General features: G+C 41.1%; 1 protein-coding gene across 4 annotated transcripts in view; it reads left to right on the forward strand.

The window, feature by feature from the left end:
* Nucleotides 1–25614, forward strand: part of armc1l (armadillo repeat containing 1, like) — a 54513-nt gene that overhangs the window by 6486 nt on the left and 22413 nt on the right. For 2 of the 4 annotated variants that reach the window (XM_038799419.1, XM_038799421.1), the window contains exons 2-5: nt 7790–7957; nt 9853–9944; nt 15794–15986; nt 21284–21400. In XM_038799419.1, the coding sequence (XP_038655347.1) occupies nt 7793–7957; nt 9853–9944; nt 15794–15986; nt 21284–21400 (567 nt within the window). In that variant the 5' untranslated portion in view covers nt 7790–7792. Of the gene's footprint in view, nt 1–3895; nt 3932–7789; nt 7958–9852; nt 9945–15793; nt 15987–21283; nt 21401–25614 lie in introns of those variants that run through there. The other 2 variants (XM_038799420.1, XM_038799422.1) reach the window with 2 other exon arrangements.

Raw genomic sequence — 25614 nt, forward strand, 5'->3', positions numbered from 1 at the left:
CCCGAATGGCAGGACCAAATTAGATCCACGCCATCGGGAATCCGGCCGGTCGGGGCCAGCGAATAGCTGGTTTAGCACAGTTGGCTAAACGGCTGGCCAGTAATGCAGAACAAGGCCAGCAGCGCGGGTTCAATTCCCATACCGGCCTCCCCGAACAGGCATCGGAATGTGGTGACTAGGGGCTTTTCACAATAACTTCATTGAAGCCTACTTGTGACAACAAGTGATTATTATTATTAATAGCGGGACAGACCTCCGGCAATGGCCTCAGGTTGTGGATACACTGCCTTCCCCACCATGAAGAAATTAATATGGGCGGCACAATAGCACAGTGGTTAGCACTGTTGCTTTGCAGTTCCAGGGTCCCAGGTTCGATTCCTGGCTTGGGTCACTGTGCGGAGCCTATACGTTCTCCCCGTGTCTGTGGGTTTCCTCCGGGTGCTCTGGTTTTCTCCCACAAGTCCCGAAAGATGTGCTGTTAGGTAATTTGGACATTCTGAATTCTCCCTGTGTACCCAAATAGGCGCTGGAATATGGTGGCTAGGGGCTTTTCACAGTAACTTCATTGCAGTGTTAATGTAAGCCTACTTGTGATTGTGTGAAAATATTCACAAGTAGACCTTAACGTGAACAAGAGAAGCAATTTATTGTTGCAGAGCTCTGGGAGAAAGTCCGAGACCCCTCCGACTTGCCGGTACACTTTCTCACTGAGCTGTGGCTTAAACTGGGTTAATATACTCTTTCAAAAGCAGAATTAGTTTGCATTCTCATTTACATACAGCCAATGTCTTAGTATCGCAGTTCATTCCATATATAGTTATCAATTCTTTACACAGTATGTTACATTCGCCAAATTAATATGTCGCGCGCGTGATTACATAAGGTCATAAGATGTTGAGTTGCCAGTCATAAGGTTATGAGTTGCCAGTCTGAGATGTGATTTTAGAGACCACCCTTCCTCACACAGCTGTCTTGACAGCTTAGAATAACTGCTCCTGCAGTCCATGGAGCACTGGTCCTCACTTGACCCATTGTCTTTGGAGGATACACCTGTTAGAGTCACTCTTAGTCTATAGTTCACTGTCTCAGCAGAAAATGTACACCAACAGTGACAATAAAGATTATTAATATTAATTAATAAAAGGGTTCAGCTTTTTGCCTCTGAGGTCTTGGCTGACCCCAATGGCAGACATGTTAATGTCTGTGGTTCTTTGGTGGACACTCTAGTCATTTTTGTTAATATCTACGCCCCAAACTGGAATGATACAAATTATATTAATCTGCTGGCCTCCCTTCCCAATTTGGATTTGCATCAGCTTATTTTGGATTTTAAATTGTGTTCTGAACCCTGGTCTGGATGGGTCCAAGCCCAAATCTCTGACTCCATCAGGTGTGGCCAGAGCATTGTTATTTTTCATGGAACAGATTGGGTGGAGGGGGATAAACCCTTGGTGTTTTTTGCATCCAGGTGAAAAAGATTTTTCATTTTTCTCGCATGTGCATCAGGTATACTCACAGATCGATTATTTTTGTGGTGAATAGGTCTCTCCTCCCTTCTGTGATAGCTGCTGAGTATCAGCGATTGTGATTTCAGACCAAGCCCGGCACTTTGTTAATTCGGCACCAAAGTTAGGTCCTTCCCAGCGTCCGCCATGGAGTTTGGACACAGCATTATTAGCGGACAAGAGATTTTGTGAATACATATCTACTGTCATTGGAAACTGTATCAAATTTAATAAAAGTGAGAAAATCTCACCTTCCACGCTGTGGGAAACCCTTAAGGTGGTCCTCGGGAAGATTATCTCCTACAAAGTGCACATGATGATTGTCAACAGACAGAGCGATGGACGAGCTGCAACGCTGAAGGGGTATGTTTTATGAATACGGGGAGAAGGCCAGTCGCCTTTTAGCTCATGAAGTGACAGCCGACTTCCCAGGAGATCATACAGGTATGCAACTCAAGCGGCAACTGGTTTGTTCCCCTCATCAGGTTAATAGAACATAAAACAGCACAGAACAGGCCCTTCGGCCCTCGATGTTATGCCGAGCTTTGTCCGAAACCTAGATCAAGCTATCCCACTCCCTGTCATTCTGGTGTGCTCCATGTGCCTATCCAATAACCGCTTAAAAGTTCCTAAAGTGCCCGACTCCACTATCACAGCAGGCAGTCTATTCCACATCCTAACCACTCTGAGTAAAGAACCTACGGATTTGAATTGTTCTATGGAGGTCTCCAGATCGGAGCCTCCAGCTGAGGGATTGGTCATGACTGACTTTTTGGACAGCTTATCCATCCCAGCGGTGGACCCGGTGAGGAGCAAGAAGTTGGAATTCCCGTTGGCCCCAGAGGAAATCATGAAATGCATTGGGTTGATGCGGACTGGTAAAGCCTCTGGACCGGATAGCTTCACCATTGAATTTTTAAATAAGTTTGTGGAGCAGTTGGTGTCTTTATTTCTGGATATATTTAATGATTCCTTAGCCCGGGGTTTATTGCCCTCTACCCTCACACAGGCTTCTATTACCTTGATTCTCAAGAAAGACAAAGACCCAACAGCGTGTGGGTCTTATCGACACTCTTATCCCACTCTTAAATGCGGATTGTAAGTTACGCTATCCCCCATCTGCAACAACCATCTTTTTCTGCCAACGAATTTGGACTCCACCTTTATGTCATGGGAGGGGAAAGGTTTGAAGATCTTTTTGCGGAAGGGAGACTTGCCAGTTTTAAGTAGTTGGCGGAGAAATTCCAATTGACTGCTTCCAGTCTTTTCAGGTACATCCAGATTTGTGATTTTTTTTTTGCACAAGGCTTTCTCCTTTCCCTTGGCACCAACCTCTTCCCTGTTGAAGAGGATTTTGTCTTTGGCCGGTTCTGATGGGTGGAGCGCTGCTCTTGGGCGCCTACTAACCATACTCGTATGTTCTGGTCTTGTCCCAAGTTGGTAAGCTTCTGGGCCTCTCTCTTCAACACGTGTTGGAGATATTCAATGTTGATTTGGACCCATATCCGCTGGTGGCCATATTTAGGTTCTCAGACTCGCCATTGCTTCAGTCAGGAGGAAGGCGAAGGTCCCCGCCTTTGCCTCATTGATAGCCCAGAGACAGGTTCTGCTTGGGTAGAGGTCTCCCACTTCAGCTAGTGCCTTGGCTTGCTTGGGTGACCTCATGTCTTTTTTACACTTGGAAAAGGTCAAGTACATCATTAGAGGTTTGGTAAAAGGGCTTTAACTAAGATTGCAGCCATTCATTTCCTTTTTAAGGAGCTAGCCACTTTCAGTTCCTAGGGGGTTTTATTTTGTTTTTGGGGTTTTAGTTGATATGTACTTTTGCTTGTTAGTCTCTTCTATCGTGTAATTTTGGTTAATTGTGTTTTATGGTTTTGTTTATTATGGAAATTTTTTAATGAACATAGATTTTTAAAAGTTTTGTTTATGCCTTTTTCAACAGCATACGTATCTCAGTAGAGTCTACACCAGTACTTTTAAAGTGGTTTACTGAAGCTATTTTACATGGAAATACAACTCTCTTTATTAACTTCAATTTGTTGTGTTCACCAAACTAAAGGAAGTATTTTTTTAATTCCTTCACTTTCCATCACCCCTCACTTAATGAATGAAGAAAATATTTTAATCAACCTGTCCGACTTACTGTTACAGCACAAGTAATATCTAGTACTGCACAATGAACGCATCTATGCCCTACACATTACAGGACTAAAACTGCTTGTGACCAACGTGATTTATTCAGGATCGTCATTATTTTCTTCCTGTTTCTCAGAATTCTTTTTGTCATATGTCACAGTGCCAGGTTCCAGGTTCGATTCCTAGCTGGGTGACTGTGCGGAGTCTGCAAGTTCTCCCCGTGTCTGCGTGGGTTTCCTCCGGGTGCTCTGGTTTCCTCCCGCAATTTCCAAAAGACGTGCTGTTAGGTAATTTGGATATTCTGAATTGTCACTCTGTGTACCCGAATAGGCACCGGAATGTGGCAACTAGGGGCTTTTCGCAGTAACTTAATTGCAATGTAAGCCTACTTGTGACAATAAAGATTATTATTATTATTATTTTGCCTGCCTCTTTACTAGGGTAAGTTCACGCATTATAGCATTTTGAAATCACACCTTGAAGCATGTGTTAACAATTCCTTGGATATTCCTGCGATTCATTTGCTTGATAGTTTTGTTCCAATTTTGTATTCTGTAATGTTAGCTACATCTGATAAGTGTTTTCATCATCATCTACAAGTCTCTAATTCCTCCATTGTACTGAATCGGGATTATTTGAGTCTTCTATTCTTTTGTGTCGGAGTGTCTAATTTATTCCATGAAAGCTGAAGGAAATTACTTATTTACAGGAACTTATTGAAGACTGCAAGCAACTGATCTAACATAGTCTTTTTTGAGAACTGAGCATCTGTTAGAAGCAGCTGCCTATCTACGTGAAATATTTTGGCATAATCGAGTAATTTAAGAGCTATACAATCCAGAGATCCTAAATTGGATTTTGTTCTTTTATGCATATTCTTACATAGAGCAGCCACCTGTATTCCACGGTATCAGTGGTTAGCACTGTTGCTTCATAGCACCAGGGCCCCAGGTTCGATTCCCGCTTGGGTCACTGTGCAGGGTCTGCACGTTCTCGCTGTGTCTGCATGCGTTTCCTCTGGCTGCTCCAGTTTCCTCCCACAAGTCCTGAAAGACGTGCTGTTAGGTAATTTGGATATTCTGAATTCTCCCTCTGTGTACCCGAACAGGCACCAGAATGTGGCAACTAGGGGCTTTTCACAGTAACTTCATTGCAGTGTTAATGTAAACCTACTTGTGACAAACATTATTATTATTAAAATCTTATTAAGTTCTGACTATGCATGTTAATGTTAGTAGAAGTGTTATAAAGTGTTATGATTATGCATCCTCTTCTGTAAATCCGTTGTTGATGTCATCAGTAAGTGCTGTGACGCCATGAGTTGTTACCTGTAATTTTCATATTTAACTGTTCTAATTCTACTCTGTTACTGTTAATTTGCTACTTCTCTGGCTGCTCCCACTTTTGAGTCCTTTTTTTAAAAAAAAATATGTTAAGATTAACTTTATTAATCCATTTCCATTACATTTTTGTGGTCAAGTTACCACAAAAACAAAAAGGTAGTTGTATGTGATTTTGATTTGTATTGGTAAACATAAGTAATAAGGTATAGTTTTAAGTGGGTTTAAGTTAGTGTTTCTCTGTAAGAAAGGCTATTAACTATAGTTGGATTCATGCTGAACAATGGGGTTTGTTCAATTCAAAATGTGCTTCCATTATGCTTAGTGATGGTCACGGCGTGAAAAGTAAATAACCTAGCAGAAACGTGACGGTTGCTTAGTAACAGGGGTCCCTTTTAAAGTAGGAAGGCTTTTGAGTTTTAGCTTTAGCTGAATTTTAGTTTTAGCTGAAACTTGGCTTCAATTTTCAGTTGAAGATAGGACACCAGGGAGTGAACTTCTCTCAAATCTTCCAGGAAAAGACAAGTTGTCAGGACAAGGGAGCTGCAAAGAGGCAGACTTCCCAAAGAACCAGAGTCAGTCCAGATAACCAGGAAATGTGGACAGAAAGAATGCTTAGGAAGTCAGAGAACAGAGACCCAGAAGCGAAAAAAGATTTTGTTTAGAGGAGAATTCAAGGGAAAAGCAGGCAAAGTGTTGTGAGTGAAAAACCATGATGTGCACATACTTCTTAATTTGCTTGAGGGAGGAGCAGTGCTCTGAAAGCTAGTGTTTGAAAAAAACATGTTGGACTTTAACCTGGTGTTGTAAATCTTCTTACTGAGTGAAAAGGACAGTTGCAGTAAAGAGTTAAAGTGGGAATGCAGACTTCAGGTGTAAATCAAAAGTTTGATGCTATTTTAAATAAATTGTGAACAGTTCATACAACAGTAAAAACACCAAATCCTCACAGGCGAATTGTACAATCTGGAAGTTGAATTCTTTGTTGAAAGTGGTGCGGAAGCTTTGTTTGAAAGAGTAGTTTGGAAAACCTGAACTGAATTTGTAATGCAAATTACAAATGTTTAAAAAAGGATTTGAAAGTATCTTTTCGAAAATGGAATTTGAAGTCGCTTGTGTGAAAGCTCCGAGACAAGGTATCTGGGGGGATTCTGAGGAGAAATACAAAGATACTTACTTGGGTTCAGAGCGGAGTGTGAGTTTTGCCATAACCAATTTGAGTATTTAAAGGCATTATGTTATTGAGACCATTATAGCCTAAGATTTGTAACTTGTGAAGCTGAGAGGGTACTAAAAGGGTATTGTTTATTTTTTCTTGTTGTTAAAACTAGTTAGTGGTCCTATGACTCTGTTCCTCCACATTTTCTTTAAAAAAAATAAAGGTTACAGTCTTTTGAACCAGGGTTCCATTCTGGCATTTTTCCATCCAGTTCTAACACCGATTGGGATCATAACGGAAGGCATTTAGCTTTTCAGTAATTCTAATCAAATAATTCTCATTGAAGATGCAAATTTTCATCACTATCCAACTGACAAAATGCTTTCTGATTTTACTACTTGGGTCAGTCATGGCTCAGGCACTCTTTTTCTGAATCAAGGGTTCTGGGTTCAAGTCCCACTGTAGAGCTTGAGCTCAAAAATCAAGGTTTGCACTTCAGTGTAGTACTGAGGGAGTGTTGCATTGTTGGAGTTACGATCTTTCATTTTTTTAAAATATAAGTTTAGAGTACGCAATTATTTTTTTCCCAATTAAGGGGCAATTTAGCGTGGCAAATCGACCTAACCTGCTCACCTTTGGGAGGGGGGGGGTGAAATCCACGCAGACACGGGGAGAATGTGTAAACTCTGGAGTTGTGATCTTTTAGATGAGACATTAAACTGAGGCCCCATCTGCCCATTTGGGGGGTGTAAAAGATCCTATAACACTATTTTGAAGAAGAAGACAGCTATCCCTGATACCATGGCCAAAATGTATCCCTCAATCAGATTATCTGGTCATTATTACATTACTGTTTGTGGGAGTTTGTTGTACACAAATTTGCTGCATGCATTATAATAGTGATCACACTTCAGAAAAATATTATTGATTGTAAAGCACAGTTAAGACATACAGTAGTGACAAAAAAGGCTTATATGAATCCAAGTTTCTTTTGTAGGCAGCAAAATACCATGTCCATAGTTTCTTTATCTTTGACCAGACCTTCAACCAGTAAAAATATCCACTTCAGACTCAGAGTATCAAAGGGTTATCGTGCCCTGACAATTTACACTTGCTGTCCATCATTTTCCACAATGGCCACTAAGATTTTAGTTTTCTGTCTGAATTTGTGACCATATCTGTTACCATGCCACTCTTTACACCCTTTTTTATAAATATTTATTTACAGAAATGCACAGAATGAACATGCACCTCCTAACCCAGCAACCACAGTATTCAGTCTGTTCCTATTTATATGGGCAAAAGTGAATCAATTCCGGTTTAAAGTCTACTTCTTGTATACAATTAAATACAATCAATATGCAGTTAGCCAAGTGTCTCTTCCTAGTTGATTCTTTGTAGTTAATTTTGAATTATGACACTGAATTATGAAATCTATTATATCTTTGTGCATATAATTAGCTGAACTAGTTACTGTATAGGGTTGCATGTGGAGAAGGCTGTTGTAATGTTTGAATATTATATTTATGTATTGACATAATTTTAATATCCAAAAACAAATTTAAAATGCAATTCCAGATATGACTTAAATCTGTGAATTATAATTACTTAATAATTGTGGTCCAACTGTTTGTGTAAAATTACAGTGAATGGCATGCAAGATGATGGATGCTTTGTCTGTCGTTAGTCAATTGAGGGACTTGGCTTCAGAACCGCAGAATAGAGAAGCGATCGTTAAAGACAAGGGTTGTCTTCCTGGCTTAGTCCTGTTCCTGGATCACTACAATCTACAAGTGTTGCATTGTGCCCTTCAGGTATGCAACTTTCTATTTGATCTGCTAAGTATTTTCCTTCAGTAAGAATTATGGTGCAACAAAATTTTAACCTGTGTCTGGAGGTTAAATAGTTGTTACGCTCTAATTAGCAAAACAATTTTAAAGAAATTACAGGTTTTCTGTATTGTTAAATTTACTTTCGGTGAATTGAATCTGTAATTTTTTTTGTATTATTCTTTTATGAGATGTAGCAAGGCCAACGTTTATTGCCCATCTCTTATGGCCCTTGAACTGAATTGCTTACTAGACAATTTCAGAGGGCAGTGGGTCTGGAATCGCATATAGGCCAGGTAAGGATGGAGTATTTCCTTCCATGAAGGGTATTGGGGAACCAGATAGGTGTTGATATTTACATAATCAGCATTACTGAGATTATCTTTATAATCCAGGTTTACTAATTGAATTAAAATTCCACCAGCTGCCATGTGGGATTTTAACCCAAGTCCTCACATCATAAATCTGGATCTCTGGATTATCACTCTAGTGACATAACCACTATAGCACCAATTTCTCCAAAGAACTGGCTATTGATCCACTATACATGTCAGCTTTCTTGCACACAATAATGTGCAACCACAAACTTTACTCCATGATTTGCAGAACAAGGCAACAGCAGGACTTTTGCCAGGTTGCAATCTTATTCTCACTCTCATCATTTATGTACCTAGGGTTCCTACGATACAAAATTCTTGCAAAATTTTGGTGTGCTTGCAATATTGGCTGAACCCAGAAGCTTGCTTACTTCTCCTGCTCCACTCTCTTTGTTAACTCTTATTTAATTTTATTTTATTGGGTAAAATAGTTGTGCAAACAGGATTAAAATTTCCTCGTGATCAATTGAGGATTTTAGAAATATTGCATTATAAACATTTGGCAATTTAAGGGTTAAAACCTGGGGTTAGTGTGTGGTTGACTGCAATAGTCATGTTTTTAAAAAAAATATTGTTTTGCAAGGCCAGAAAGCTTTTAGGACCCTGGGGTGAAATTGACCCGAGTGGAATTCCTGGGTTAATGCTATGTTGTTTTATTAAGGGGGTCCTGGGAGTTAATATGTTTTCAGTCTGAAGGTTAAGTTGTTTTTGTCAACTTGGGGAGCTAAGTAATTGCTGGGTGGAGATAAGGTATTCAGAGATTTTGAGAGAGCTTTTTGAATTGAGTTCTAATCTGGCTATCTTTTAGATCACAGGAAAGGTATTTTGCTCTCACAGCAGGATAGTTGAAAAAAATGGAGTAATGGTATTTAAAGCAGAGCAGACTTGTCTGAGGACAGGGGAAAGCTGAAAGAAACCAGTTGAAATAGACATCCATTCAAAGTCTGCAGGGATTCAAACATGAGCTAAACTGTTCTGGAAAACGAGTCTTACTCTGTGCCAATGGGATGTGGAATGAATTGATAGCTGTATGTTTTTCCTTTCTTGTTTACTTGGGAACAGAAATAGTAATTAAGGGTATTGTATTTACTGTATTTAGTAGTATTGTTTAAGGGATAATTGTAAGCTATTTTCAGGTGTGTTGTTAAAGAGTTTAATATTGTGTTAATAAAGTTTTGTTTTAAAATACTAAATTCCTACTTCTTCATGCAATCACTCCTGGAGTGAAGCATTCTTTCCGCACAATCTTACAAAATAAACTAAAATATTGGGGTTTTGGTCCAGTATCCTAGCCACTGTTGGGGTTTGCTCTGGGATGGTAATATCTCCCACAAAGAAAAATTATATTTCAGGATTGTCCATTTAAAGGCCACCAAAAATGAATAAAGGCTTATCTTGTGAGTACTTTTTTTCTCCTTCTTGCCATCTAAACACAAATAATTTTGCTATTTGATGTATTTCTTCTGGATCGTTTTGACTGGTGTTGTATTCCCCTCTTATCAGGCACTGCAATATCTAGCGGAATGTCCTTCTAACAGAGTGATAATGCGAAGTGAGTTGGGAATGATGAATAATCTTGAAAGTCTAAAGGAAAGGTAACTATATCACGTGTAATATATCTGTAATGTAACATTCTGTGCAATTTGGAAAATTGTAACATTCAGTAAGTTCTGTCCTTGAGTGATGGCTAAGCTTACTACTTTTAAAAAGATTATGGGATATACAAAAGAGGAGCAGGAATAGGCCATTCAAACCTGCTCCACCATTCAATAAGATAATAGCTGATCTGAATGTAATATCAACTCCATCTCCAGATTCCAATAACCTTTCAGCTCCTTGCTTATCAAGAATCTTTCTCTTTTCTTGAAAATATTCAAAGTCCCTGCTTCTATCAACTTTTGAGGAAGGGAGTTCCAAAGACACAACCATCTCATCCCTGTCATAAATGGGCAAGCCCTTATTTTTAAGCAGTGACCATTAGTTCTAGATTGCCCCACAAAGGTAAATATCTTGCCTCATCCACCCTGTTGAGACCCCGTAGTGGGTCTTTTACGTTTCAATTAAACAATCTTTTACTCTTCAAAACTCCAGCAGATACAAACCTCGCCTGTCCAACCTTCCCTCATAAGACAACCCACCCATTCCAGGTATTAGACTAGTAAACCTTCTCTGAACTGCTTCCAATGTATTTACATCCCTCCTTAAATATGAAGACCAGTAGTATAGTCGGTAACTGAACCATAACCTCCCTACTTTTGTATTCAATTCCCCTCGCAATAAGCAATAACGTTCTATTAGCTGACCTAATTGCTTGCTGTACCTGCATACTAACCTTTAGCGATTCTTGGACGAGGACATCTGAATCCCTCTGCACCTCAGAGTTCTGCAACTTTCAATATTTAGGTAATGTTCTTTTTATTCTTCCTGCCAAAAAGGACAATTCCACATTTCCCCTCACTATACTCCATTTGGCAGATCTTGAATTATCCTTATTGTCACAAGTAGGCTTACATTAACACTGCAATGAAGTTACTGTGAAAAGCTCCTAGTCACCACATTCTGGCAACTGTTCGAGTACACTGAGGGAGAATTCAGAATGTCAAAATTACCTAACAGCACGTTTTTTCGGGACTTGTGGGAGGAAACTGAGCACCCGGAGGAAACCCACGCAGACACAGGGAGAACTTGCAGATTTTGCACACACAGTGACCCAAACCGGGAATCGAACCTGGGGCCCTGGCGCTGTGAAGCAACAGTGCTACCCACTGTGCTACCGTGCCACCCACTCACTTAACCTCTCTATGTCGTTATATCCTTATGTCCTCTTCACTACTTACTTTCCTACTTATCTTAGAGTCATCAGCAAATTTGGCAAACATATTTTTGGTCCCTTCATCCAAGTCATTTATATATATATTGTAAAACTTTGAGGCCTGTTGCACGTTTTGCTATGGGTGCAAAACGCGTTTATTGGGGTGTATTAACTTGCCTGTGTTAAAGGCCGTGTGCTTAACACCACTAGGCTCTGTCTATGTATTTTTCAGCTCAGGAGTCGCCAGTTGCCATATAGACAACTCACATATATCTCAAGGTCAAGTTCAAAGTAATAAAACGATACACCGATTAGTAAGTTCCAAACGATCAATATTTATTATACAATTATAATAAATACGCATGCACACACTAAGGGACTAAGCTATGACTAAACTAAGCAAACAGAATACTTAACTACACAGGAACAGGCAAGGTCAGGGAGCGAGGCCTTCGTCCCGGTCTTGGGCTGCAACCTTCAGAAAGCGTGCTGGTCACTGGGGGTCTAGCGGGCTTGGTTCGCGTAGCGAGCGTCGTATTGGCACTTACGGTTCGGCGGCTGGTGCTCAACGGCTGGAGTCAGGATACACGTTGGAGGTCTTGGTCAAAGCCGGAGCACGAAACAACAGACAGGACCATGTGTGGGGGTCTATATTTATAGGGGTCCCCAATGTCCTTCCCTCTTCCTGGGCGGGCTTTACCTTTAGGTATCGATTGGATCGCTTCCAATCGGTATCTTTTGAATTCCTCCAATGTAAGGGTCTTTCTCGATGGTGGGGGCGGTTTCTATAGTGGATACTTCTGGTGCCGCTCTGTCTGGACATCCACTTAAAGTATCTTATTCAAACCCAAATGTTGCCATTGTGTGTGCCTAGATCTGGACTGCCTCATTAGTATGTAGAACGTTCTGCCATTATCACCTTTGGTTGGAGATCTTCCACCTGGCCAGAAACTGGTTTTCTGCTTGCAAAATGCTAATGAGTGTTTGCAGGCTGTTTGCCTTGGCCAAACTGTTTTTCCCTACAGTCTTAGCGATTCTCCATTTTGTTTGGTTCAGTGTCCATTTTAGGTGGCTACAGTGGCTACAGGCCCCAGCACATCAATTGTTACATCTTGTCATCCAGATAATGGTGCGTCTATGCCCAGTCTGTTTTCTGTTACGTAGCCAATCCTTTACCTATGCCAATGTTTGCCCCTAAACCATGAACGTTTATTTTCGGCAATAACTGTTGTTGTGGCACCTTATCAAATGCCTTCTGGAAATCTAAGTACAGTACATCCATTGGTAACCATACATCCACAGCACATTACTTCTTCAAACAACTCTTAATAAATTGGTTAAACATGATTTTCCCTGTCACCAAACCATGTTGAGTCTGCCTGATTACCTTGTATTTTAATATGTTTGTCTATTCTATAATGTTTTATTAGCTCCTAATATTTTCCATCTGATTGATATTAAACTAACTGGCCTGTCGTTTCCTGCTTCCTGTCTCCCTTTTGACATTAATGAAGGATTTGAATATAGGATTCGCTGTTTTCCAATCTAATTGAAACTTCCCTGAATCTAGGGAATTTGGGAAAATTTAAACCAAATTTAACCACTTCTTTTCAGATCCTAGGGTGAATTCCATGAACCGACTAGAAAGTCTTGACATTTTTGCTTTCAGTGCTTCTCAATTAGAATTTGAAATCAATAGTTCTAATTTGGACTGAATTTGATATCAAATTTGATGGCATGATCAAAAATATCCAATGAGCTCTGCAGACATTAAATAATGTTTGATTCATTCAGTTTTTCATTGAGTCCTAAAAGGGTGTTCTGTTGTACAGTTCATGTGAAAGCACCACCTGATCCCGAAGAGTTCTTAATTAATTTTAGTTTCAGGGTCTATACTTTCCCACCCACTCCCCAAGTCTGAGTCTAAACTGAGACTAAAAACGGGAGGGGAAGGGAAGTTTAGGAATCAGAGTAAGAAGGATTTGGAGACGGGAATAGGAGTTTGGCGGGAGGGAGGAGAGAGAAAGGAGGGAGAGAGAGGTTGGGTGGAAGTGTGGCCCTACACACTGGATAAATGATCAGCTGGGACTTAGGAAAATTCTAGCCGTCAGTCACATCTTGTTGTGATCCCTGATATTGCAAGTATGGTTTGTGTGTAAGTGATAAATGTTCTGTTCTGAGAGAAAATGAAATAGAATGATGGTAGCCAGATGATTGCTTGTGAGTGCAAATGATATCAAATGATGGAAAAATTATAGCATTTGAGAACAATTGACGGCAAAATTATTTAAATGAGAGCAGTTGACGTCAAATGAAGGCAATTGAAAGCAAATTATGTCAAATGATGTGAAAGCTTTCAGTAGGGCAGGACCCAAGGACTTGGCAGATGGCAGTTCAAACAATTTGCTCAACACAACTTCCCTAATGATTGTAATTTTCTTAGTTCCTTCTCTCCCTTCCATTTCCTGATATACAACTATTTCTGGGATGTGACTTGTATCCTCTGTCGTGAACATCAATTCAAAATGCCATTTCAATTCATCTGCAATCTCCTTACTTATATTATTAATTTCCCAGACTTTCTAGAGGACCAATGCTCATTTTGTTAACTCTTTTCCTTTTTAAATATCTATTAGAACTCTTACAATTGGTTTTTATATTTCTAGCTAGCTTCCTCTCATACTCTAATTTTTTCCTCCTTATTCACCTTTTAGTCACTCTTTTTTGTTTTTTATATTCTGACCAATCTTCTGAACTGTCACTCAACCTTGTGCCATTATATGCTTTTTAAGTTTAATGCTATCTTTCACTTTTTTAGTTGGATGGTGGGCCCTCCCCTTGGATTTTTTTTTCTCATTGGCATGAATCTACTCTGTACCCAGGGGGACCTTCACTATGAGGTCATTAATTAATCCGATCTCATTGCACAATATCAGGTCTGATATAGCTGCTCTCTGATTGGTTCCAAAACATATTGTTCTAAGAAACTATCCCAAAAACATTTTATGGATTCTTCATCTAGGCTACTTTTGCTCATCTGATCTTTCCAGCCAATATGTAGGCTACACTTCCCATGATTATTACCATTTCTGACAAGCTCCTATTAGTTGTTCCTTTATATCTTACCCTACCGTGTGGTTACAGTTCGAGGGCCTGTACGCCACTCCCACAAGTGGCATCTTGCCTTTATAATTTCTCATCTCTACCCAAACAATTTCTACATCCTGGTTTCCTGAACTTGGGTCATCCCTCTTTATTGTGCTAATCCATCATTAATTAACAGAGCCATCCCTCCACTTTTTCCTAGTTTCCTGTCCTTATATGGCATGTACCTTTCAATATTCAAGTCCCAATCTATGTCATCCTCCAGCCATGTCTCTGACTATCAGATTATATTTATTTATTTCTAGTATGGTATCAGTTCATCTGTTTTATGTTGAATGCTACATGCATTCAGATACACGGCCTTTAGTTTTGTTCTGGTTTTTGCAACCTCTAGCTTTATCTATTGATTTATTCTTAGATCCTTCCATGGTCTGTTTATCATTTCCCATAATAATACCTTTCTCTCTTGCTTTATCACGGCTCTTTCATTTTATCATATCTTCCCAAATTTGAATTACAGTAATTAACTTTAAACTTTTTAAAATGTTATCACTAACTATAGACTCCTATTTATTAATCTATCTGTTGAATCTGGCCAAAAAGGCATAAAATGTATAGTAGTTTAAAGTGCTCAATGCAGGTGAAGTAAACTTTATGCCCAGTATCTTCCTGCTCTGTGGAAATCTTGCCTCGTAGTTTTAGGCCATGTTTCCTCCATGGGGGGCAGATTCCCGACGGTGAGATTCACTTGTGCGTTCAAAAATCGTGAGTCAGGCTCCGTGGCTGATGAAGGGAAGAGAGGGGGTACGGAAAGTGTCCCACATCGCCATAGTCTGCTGACAGTTGTGCTGCTGGCTGGTTGACTTCTGCCAGGGCCAGGAAGATTAGTGGGGGGTGGCCAGGAGGTGGGCCTTGGGGTCGGGATGGACAGGTAAGGAACGCCATTGCCGCAGCCTGCCAGGCCGCAGCCGCTGATTGCCCACTGTGAACCTGGCACCACCGGTCATATGGGTGCCTCCCAGGCTACCCCTCCTAGGTACCCTCTGACCCCAGCCGACCTATCAATGGAATGGGCACGCTTCAGCACAACCAGTGCCATCTTGTTGGCTAGGATGAGTGTGTGTGGGGGGTGGAATGCTAATATACAGCTGCAGCTTGTCAGCCTCTCTAGTGCCAATCCCGACTCCGGTGAATCCAACACCATTTTCCATTGGAATCGATCTTGTTCTACATGGCGCCGGTGCTAGCCCCCTCAACGGTCTGAATTGGTCCAGGTGCAGTGCCAGTTTTGCTGTTGTAAACTCAACGAATCCTGTCCTGGCATCAGTACTCAGAACGTAGAATCCGACTGCTGACCTCTGTTGGTGTCATTCCACAGAAATATTGTTGGGATCAATGTGTGTGATTAATCTGTATGTATGCATGTTTATTTTCATTCCCCAGAGTCTAGAACAAGTTACTCTTATTTATTTTTTTAAATGTAGAAATACCTTGCTTAATTTATATAATTGTCCATTTTTGTAACAGAGATCAAACATCAGAAGATATCAGGATTTTAGCAACTGAACTTTATGAACGGTTGAATAAGCCTCTGCAGACTGACAAAATGAGAATAAATAATTCCAGCCGCACAAAAAAAATACCGGCTCACTTTTTCATTTCCAGCGCAAACAAGAAAGCAAAAACAATCACGCTACAAATAGACGGACTTCATAACATGGTGAGAATTGACTGAATTATCAATCAACCTTTTCATCAATACAGAAATTTAAATGAATGGGTGGGACAAAATGTGTAAAAATTATGCAAATAGTTTTTGTTTTCTCTCTACCAATTTTTTTCTCATAACTAAACATACTGCCTTAATTTCACAGGTGGCAGTTACATCGGAATTTAACAAAAACATTTTGAAGTTCATTTGTGACGGTTTTGAAGGGAGTTTCCCGACGGCTCTGCCGGCAAATTCCCCACCGCTATCAAATGACACTTAGTCACTTTTTTGGGCCCAGGAGAGTTTCTCACCAGTTTATTTTTTTAAAAATTTAGAGTACCCAATTATTTTTTTCCAATTAAGGGTCAATTTAGAGTGACCAATCTACCTACCCTGCACATCTTTGAGTTGTGGGGGTGGAACCCATGCAAACACGGGGAGAACTCCACACGGACAGTAACCCAGGGCTGGGATCAAACCTGGGACCTTGATGCCGTGAGGCATGAATGCTAACCACTGCGCCACGATGCTGCCCGTTTCTGACCAGTTTTACCCACACTTAAGGCAGGATTTAGCCCACACTTAAGACCGGATTTACCTGCATTATTTCTGACCACCCAGGGGCCTTCTATCTGCAGCCTTGCTGCGGTGACTATCAGATCCCGTGAGGCAGATAGATAATAATAATTGCTTATTGCCACAAGTAGGCTTCAATGAAGTTACTGTGAAAAGCCCCTAGTTGCCAGATTCCGGCGCCTATTCGGGGAGCCTGGTACGGGAATTGAACCTGCGCTGCTGGCATTGTTCTGCTTTGCAATCCAGCTATTTAGCCCACTGTGCTAAACCATCCCCTAAGATCCTGGGAAAGCTCGCCTAAGTAGGTTTAAAGCCTACGTAGGTGTGCACCCCTTGGTCACGGCCCTTTTGGGAGTGATTCCAATTCCTTTTTTTAATACGTTTTTTATTGTGTTTTTGAACAAAGTATATTTACCGTTACGTGCACAGAATAAAATATATAGAAGACAAGGGAACACACACACACGCACACACAAAATAAAAATTTGAATATAATAACTGGTAGGGTATTGTGCACTAGCTCAACAACAGCAACTCTGTACAATTGGCAATATTATTTTTAACACATAGTAGGCATCTGTTTGGGGTCTAGGACAACTCATCGCCGCCGACTCATCGCCAGCCCAACTCATCGCCAGCCCAACTCATCATCAGCCAACTCATCACCAGCCCAACTCATCGCCAGCCCAATAAAAACAGTACAGACAACAGACTTCTTAACAGCGCTCTGGAGTGAATGGAATCTATTTAAACCAACAGACTTCTTAACAGCGCTCTGGAGTGAATGGAATCTATTTAAACAATTTAAACCTATAGAAAACAAAGGACATTTTAACATATTTTTCAGTAAATTGACTCTATTTAAAAAGTGCCCAATATAAAAACAATTGTATTTAACCAGAGACGGACGGAAAAATGCATCTAAACTGCATTTTACCACTGGTCGGCTGAGACAGACACTCCAATACAAATCAGATACAATGAGAAATTTCTGGTTTGAGAGGTAGAATTTAATAAAGATTTCTGTCCACTGCAAGGTTTGGCGAAATCCTCACGGTGCTTTGTAGAAAAAAGCTTGTCCTTATGTCCATTACACAACATAATTATATGTATATTCGCACCTGCCACATATAATTTTGTGCTTTTCGTCTGAATAGCTGAAATTGACAAACACCAGGGTTATGGAACATGCGAGCGACAAATGTGAAATTGATTAGGTTCAGATTTGGTCAGTTGACTGTTTACTGTAGGGCTCTATTGAAATAGACGCTGTTAATTGTAAGTTACTGTTTTTTGTATTGTGTTTTCCGTCCGTCTCTGAAAGGGTGCCCCAATCTCTAATAAGTGAGCTTGTGGATCCCTCACCCCACCCATCCATGGGCAATGTCACCCCCACACATATGGGCATTACTCTACATCGCCCAAGTGATGACACACCACTATGGGATTCCTGGGCCCTCACATCTTCAGGCCCCCCCTCACCCTCTTACTGTCACCCCTTCCAGGCACCCCACCTTTTCACCCCCAGAGGCCCTTTCATACCTGCTCTGCCTGCCTTTCATACCCACCGTCCACCCTTCTTTTAGAAGTATGGTCCTCCTCAAGCCTTGACCCTTAGAAGTGCCACCCGGATGTTGTGTTTCGTCCTTTGTACTTCACGAAGGAACTCACCAAACACTTCGACTTGTCCCAACCAGGCTGATTTAGCTCACTGGGCTAAATCGCTGGCTTTTAAAGCAGACCAAGCAGGCCAGCAGCACGGTTCGATTCCCGTATCAGCCTCCCCGGACAGGCGCCGGAATGTGGCGACTAGGGGCTTTTCACAGTAACTTCATTGAAGCCTACTCGTGACAATAAGCGATTTTCATTTCATTTTCATTTTTATTGATACTCGTGTGGTAAGATAGCAATCTGTTATAATGGAGTCTGCTACCTACTCCTCTGGAACTTGGCCTTAGCACTGACCATTCACGTGTATGCCTTATTACCCTCTCAATCTTTGAAGATGGCCGGATGTGTCTCCCTTTATATCTGAGCTCACTGGTCACATGACCTTGGTCTAGAGATCGCATGGTGTGTCTGTACTGCCACCTGCTGATTGGAGGTTGCACACCATCCAATTATTAAAAAGCCCACAGGCATATCACCACACCCGGCACCCTTCCATTAGCACCATGGCAGTGCTCCTGCTGGCTTTGCAGTACCACCGAGGTACTTTGGCAGAAAATGCCTGTGTTCCAGGGGAGGGCCAGGGTGCCACCCTACACTGTCCCTGACCACGCAGGGGCCTCCGATGGCCTGAGCGACCCCTTCAGGTGCCATTCCGCCTGGCCCACCTACTTAAAACCTACTTACGCAAGCACGGCTTGGTCACGCCCTAAACCTGATGTCTTGTGAGATCTGGGGAGATCTCGCGAGGCGCACTGGTTGCCGAGAAGCCCGCAGGAGGCTTCACCCGGCATCTACCAGCCGTGCCATGCTCCTGGTCAAGTGCAACACAGCTGGTAGATTGTGCCTGTAATCTAGACTAGCACTTTTATGCAGAACCACCAGTGTGCTGTACTATCTAAAGCACCCTATCTGCCTTTGAGGTAAACTAAATAAATCCCATGGGATTATGCAAAGAGAGGTGGGCAGTTCTCTTGGTATCCAAGCCAATATTGCCTTGTTGGCAAATTTTCTGCAATTTTTATATTACCACAATTACTAAAAGGAATTTCCTGTCAAAGTAAAGTCGCCATAGTCCCATAGGCTGCTTTCCCCTTTGACAGGAAGAGCTGACTGGTGGTGATTTAACCTGAGGATCACCACACCTTGAGGTCGTAAAAAGAAATACACAAGTACAATTTCTTTGATTTACAGGGTTTTCTGTAAGGTTTATGAGAATTATTTTGAATAACTAGTTATTATGGATAATTTTTGAATTCTTGTTCAAGCAGACACCCTTTGTCAATGATTGGATTGGATTGGATTTGTTTATTGTCACATGTCCGAGGTACAGTGAAAAGTACTTTTCTGCAAGCAGCTCAACAGATCATTCAGTACATGGAAGAAAAGGGAATTAAACAAAATTCAAGAAAATACATAATAGGGCAACACAAGATATACAATGTAACTACATAAGCATTGGCATCAGATGAAGCATACAGGGTGTAGTGTTAATGAGGTTAGTCAATAAGAGGGTCATTTAGGAGTCTGGTGACAGTGGGGAAGAAGCTGTTTTTGAGTCTGTTCGTGCGTGTTCTCAAACTTCTGTATCTCCTGCCCGATGGAAGAAGTTGGAAAAGTGAGTAAGCCGGGTGGGAGGGATTCTTGATTATGCTGCCCGCTTTCCCCCGGCAGCGGGAGGTGTAAATGGAGTCCATGAATGGGAGGCAGGTTTGTGTGATGGACTGGGCGGTATTCACGACTCTCTGAAGTTCCTTGCGGTCCTGGGCCGAGCAGTTGCCATACCAGGTTGTGATGCAGCTCGATAGGATGCTTTCTATAGTGCATCTGTAAAAGTTGGTAAGGGTTAATGTGGACATGCTGAATTTCCTTAGTTTCCTGAGGAAGTATAGGTGCTGTTGTGCTTTCTTGGTGATAGCATCGACATGAGTGGACCAGGACAGATTTTTGGTGATGTGCTACCCCTAGGAATTTGAAACTGCTAACCATCTCCACCTCGGCCCCGTTGATGCTGACAGGGGTGTGTACAGTGCTTTGCTTCCTGAAGTCGATGACCAGCTCTTTAGTTTTGCTGGCATTGAGGGAGAGATTGTTGTCGTTACACCACTCCACTAGGTTCTCTATCTCCCTCCTGTATTCTGACTCGTCGTTATTCAAGATCCGGCCCACTATGGTCGTATCGTCAGCAAACTTGTAGATGGAGTTGGAACCAAGTTTTGCCATGCAGTCGTGTGTGTACAGGGAGTAGAGTAGGGGGCTAAGTACGCAGCCTTGCGGGGCACCGTATTGAGGACTATTGTGGAGGAGGTATTGGTGTTCATTCTTACTGATTGTTGTCTGTTGGTCAGAAAATCAAGGATCCAGTTGCAGAGTGGAGAGCCAAGTCCTAGGTTTTGGAGCTTTGAAGATGAGCAATGAAGATGATACATGCATGATTTTCTGACCATTGAAATTAGTGAAAATAAATAGACATACATGGTTCTGTCACTATATAAATCTACAACTGGATCAAAATAGTACTCAACCATTTTTAAAATTAGTTTCCCATTGTCAAAGTAGTGAATGTGGTTCACAATGACAAAGAAAATGCAGGTATTCTGGCCATATACATGTTCTCAGTAAATTATTTGGTGGTAAAGGTGATATTTCAGGAGAAGTCTCCCTGATGAGAGATTAACTTAAAATGTGTAGAATTACTTAAACAAATAGAGAAAACAATCAGCCCAATAACATTCTTAATACTAGCCACCAGTAACAGAAGATCAGTATCTTAGTAAACTTCCAAACTTCATATTTTAAATTTAAAAAAATATATGTCACTTGCTGAAAATCAATATAAATTGTTTATGGACATTAACTGAAGTACTCTGGTGGTTGACTTAAAGAGGAAATTGGTATTCATTTCTGCACTTGAATAATTAATTATTAAATTCAGAGGCTGGCCTTCCTATAAGTGATATTGTACAACAACATTTCAATAATAATTGTCTCATATCTAATTTTATTTTGTCGTAGGGATATGAAAATAGTGTGGATTGTAACTATTTTCTAATGTTATGCAGGACAGCCGAAATGTCTGTGAAGGAGTTTTATTACAAGTTAATGGTGTCATTAGCTTTACATTTCAAATGGCTCTTCAACGTTGTGTTGTCAGAATCTATTCTGATCTTAAAATTGAGGTGAGGATTTTAAGAGCTTTTTTTGAGCTGAACAAGTTTTTGGTATATAAAGTAATGTATGTAGAGTATGGAGAGAAATAAAATAGTAATTAAATTTGATAAATTGCTTATGCTCCCTTGGTACATTCAATTGAATTTGATTTGATTTATTTACCGAGGTACAGTGAAAAGTATTGTTCTGCATACAGTCCAGACAGATCATTCCATACATGAAAAAAAACATTGGACATACATAAATTTACAATGTAAATACATAGACACAGGCATCGGATGAATATACTCAGTAGAGAAGATGTGTGCAGAAATCATTTCAGTCCATAAGAGGGTCATTTAGAAGACTGGTAACAGCGGGGAAGAAGCTGTTTTTGAACTTGTTACTCCGTGTTCTCAGACTTTTGTATCTCCTGCCCGACGGAAGAAGTTGGAAGAGAGAATAACCCGGTGGGAGGCATCTTTGATTATGCCGCCCGCTTTTCCAAGGCAGCAGGAGGTTAGACAGAGTCAATAGAGGGGAGACGGGATTGCATGATGGGCTGGGCTGTGTTCACGACTCTCTGTAGTTTCTTACGGTCTTGGGCCGAGCAGTTGCCATAACAGGCTGTGATGCAGCCAGATAGGATGCTTTCTATGGTTGCAGTTGTACAAAACTCTGGTGCGGCCGCATTTGGAGTATTGTGTGCAGTTCTGGTCGCCACATTACAGGAAGGATGTGGAAGCATTGGAAAGGGTACAGAGGAGATTTACCAGGATGTTACCTGGTATGGAGGAAAGATCATATGAGGAAAGGCTGAAGGACTTGAGGCTGTTTTCGTTAGAGAGAAGAAGGTTAAGAGGGGACTTAATTGAGGCGTACAAGATGATCAGAGGATTAGATAGGGTGGACATCGAGAGCCTTTTTCCTCGGATGGTGATGTCCAGCACGAGGGGACATAGCTTTAAATTGAGGGGAGATAGATATAGGACAGATGTCAGAGGTAGGTTCTTTACTCAGAGAGTAGTAAGGGCGTGGAATGTCCTGCCTGCAACAGTAGTGTACTCGCCAACACTAAACACATTCAAATGGTCATTGGATAGGCATATGAACGATAAGGGAATAGTGTAGAGGGACTTTAGAAGGGTTTCACAGGACGGTGCAACATCGTGGGCCGAAGGGCCTGTACTGCGCTGTAATGTTCTATGTTCTATCTGTAAAAATTGTTAAGAGTCAATGTGGACATGCCAAATTTCTTTAGTTTCCTTTAGTATAAGCACTGTTGTACTTTCTTGGTCGAAGCGTCAACGTGGGTGGATCAGGACAGATTGTTGGTGATGTGCACACCTAGGAATTTGAAGCTGTCAACGATCTCTACCTCGGCACCATTGATGCAGACAGGGGTGTGTACGATACTTTGCTTCCTGAAGTCAGTGACCAGCTCTTTAGTTTTGCTGACGCCGAGGGAGAGATTGTTGTCATTACACCACTCCACTAGTTTCTCTATCTCCCTCCTGTACTCTGACTCATCTATATCCAAGATCCGACCCACTATGGTCGAGTCTTCAGCAAACTTGTAGATGGAGTTGGAGCCAAATTTTGCCATACAGTTGTGTGTGTGTATAGGGAGTTTAGTAGAGGACTAAGTATGCAGCCTTGTGGGGTGCCGGTATTGAGGATTATTGTGGAGGAGGTGTTGTTGTTTTTCCTAACTGATTGTGGTCTATGGATTTGGAAGTCGAGAATCCAGTTGCAGAGGAAGGAGCCAAGTCTATGTTTTGGAGTTTTGATATAAGCTTGACTGGTATTATGGTGTTGAAGGCAGTGAATAGGAGTCTGACATAGGAGTCCTTGTCGAGATGCTCCAGGGATGAGTATAGGGCCAGGGAAATGGTGTCCACTGTGGATCGGTTATGGCGATATGCCAGTTGCAGTGGATCAAGGCATTCTGTGAGTATGGAGTTGATGTGTCTCATGACCAACCTCTCGAAGCACTTCACAATAATAGAGGGCAAGGCCACTGGATGGTAGTCGTTGAGGCACAAAGCCTGGTTCTTCTTTGGCATCGGTATGAAGCAGGTGGGAACTTCAGAATGGAGGAGGGAGAGGTTGAAGATGTTCGCGAACACACTCGCCAGTTGGTCTCCGCAGGATCGGAGTGCATGAGCAGGGACTCCATCATGACCACTCGCTTTCCGAGGGTTCACTTTCAAGAAGGATGATCTGACTTCAGAAGCTGTGACGGTAAGTATGGGTGTGTCTGATGCTGCTGGGGCAGTTGACAGCAGTTTGAAGATTTCCTGCTCGACCTGAGCACTGACTTCATCGGGGACGGGTGCGCTGTTGCCTGAGATTCTACTCAGCTTTACTTTGTAACCTATTATGTTGTTTAAGCCTTGCCACAACCGACGAGAGTCCCGTGTCGTTAGTCTGTGACTCTAGCTTAGTCTAGTTTTGTCTCCTGAAATGGAATGAAATGAAAATCGCTTATTGTCACAAGTAGGCTTCAAATGAAGTTACTGTGAAAATCCCCTAGTCGCCACATTCCAGCGCCTGTTCGGGGAGGCTGGTATGGGAATTGAACCCGCGCTGCTGGCCTGCTTGGTCTGCTTTCAAAGCCAGCGATTTAGCCCTGTTCAGGTCTTGAACGCCTCAGACCTGACCTTCATTAGGGAGTAAATCTACCGATTAAACCGTGGTTTCCTGTTGGTGAACGTTCTACTACCTTCTTTGGCACACAATCTTCTACACACTTGCTGATGAAGTCTGTGACAGTGGTGGTATACTTGTTTAGGTTGGCCGCTGAGTTCTTGGATATGGACCAGTTCACGGAATTCAAGCAGCTGCATTGGAGCTCATCTGTTGCCTCGTACCATCATTGCATGACTGTAGAGATCTACCATGCGGACCTAGTGGCACTTATGACACTAAAACTTAGTAGAAATTTGAGTTAAAACTTCTCGGGTGCAAACAAGAATCATTTACTGCCTCTATTTGATTACAGTTGAGAGTCACTTAAATCTTATTCTCTAATAAGTCCGGCTAGGAAAAAGGACTTAAAGAGAAGCAACTTTTACACAATTTAACTTTTAAAATAATACAGATATGGTTCTTGCTTACGGCAAAACAGCTTTCATTTACTTCAAGAGTTAGAGTGAAAAAGTGAAAGTATGGAAAACAGAGACAGCGAATAGTTTATGCTAGGATGATTCCGGAATAAAGAAGGCTGTACGGACCCTCACGGTAATACAAAATCATATCAGTCTTTAGCCATCTATCTACACCTCTAAGTCATCCTAATTGGTTTGGGTTAGAGTCAAATGAGTTTGATTTGACGGTTAGCTATCAATCTTCAATGTGCAACATTAGTTTTAAATGTTTCATGTTTGAATACTTCTGCATGTTATGGAATGCAATTCTGTGCTGTTATCGTGACCAGCTTATACTGGTCTTCTGCTGACTTGGCTGTTATCTGTATTGTGAACAATGGCGCCTTCATATTACTATGCCGTTGCTATAGTGTTGCTATGTCCTTGATCTGATAAATAGTACAGCACAAGTATAGTGTCAAATTGTCTTGCAAATGTATTTGTTAGAACAATGGCTTTAAAAGTGTTGTTTTAATCTCTAATGGAATTATGCTGTTTCATGCTGATTTGTGATTTTGAGATGGCCTACGGTTATGAGTCAATGTAAAATGGGTATTTAAAAACTGGGGCTTAATATTTACGCTAAATAGCTATCTTTTACCTATCAGGTGTATTAGAAAATAGTTGGTTTCTACAATGACCTTCTTAACCGGATTCTTGTATATAAAATGTAGGAGACAAGTCAAAAATAATTAGGAAGGCAAAGAGGAACTACAAAATTAAATTTTCAAGAAACATAAATAAAAGAAGGAAGTTAAGATGGGAATAGGGCCACTAAGGGATGGTCAGGTTTAAGTCACAGGTAGCAATAGTGAAACGGGATAAACATTAAATAATTATGCCATAGTATTTATCCGGGAGATAGATCATGTGGCCATGGCATCAATAGATGAGATTAGAAATGATGTAAACATTTAAATTAAAGATAAAATTACATTTATTAAACTCATAATACCCATGATCCAGATAGATTGCATCCATGCATTTTAAAATAATCTAGGAAAGAGATTGCAAAGCCGCTATTATACATTTATAATAATTAGATTGAAAAGGCAATACAAGAGGACTGCAGGATAGCTGACATCTATCAAAAA

The sequence above is a fragment of the Scyliorhinus canicula genome, chromosome 6 (genome assembly GCF_902713615.1).
Source record: "Scyliorhinus canicula chromosome 6, sScyCan1.1, whole genome shotgun sequence".
NCBI classification, from domain to species: Eukaryota; Metazoa; Chordata; class Chondrichthyes; order Carcharhiniformes; family Scyliorhinidae; genus Scyliorhinus; species Scyliorhinus canicula.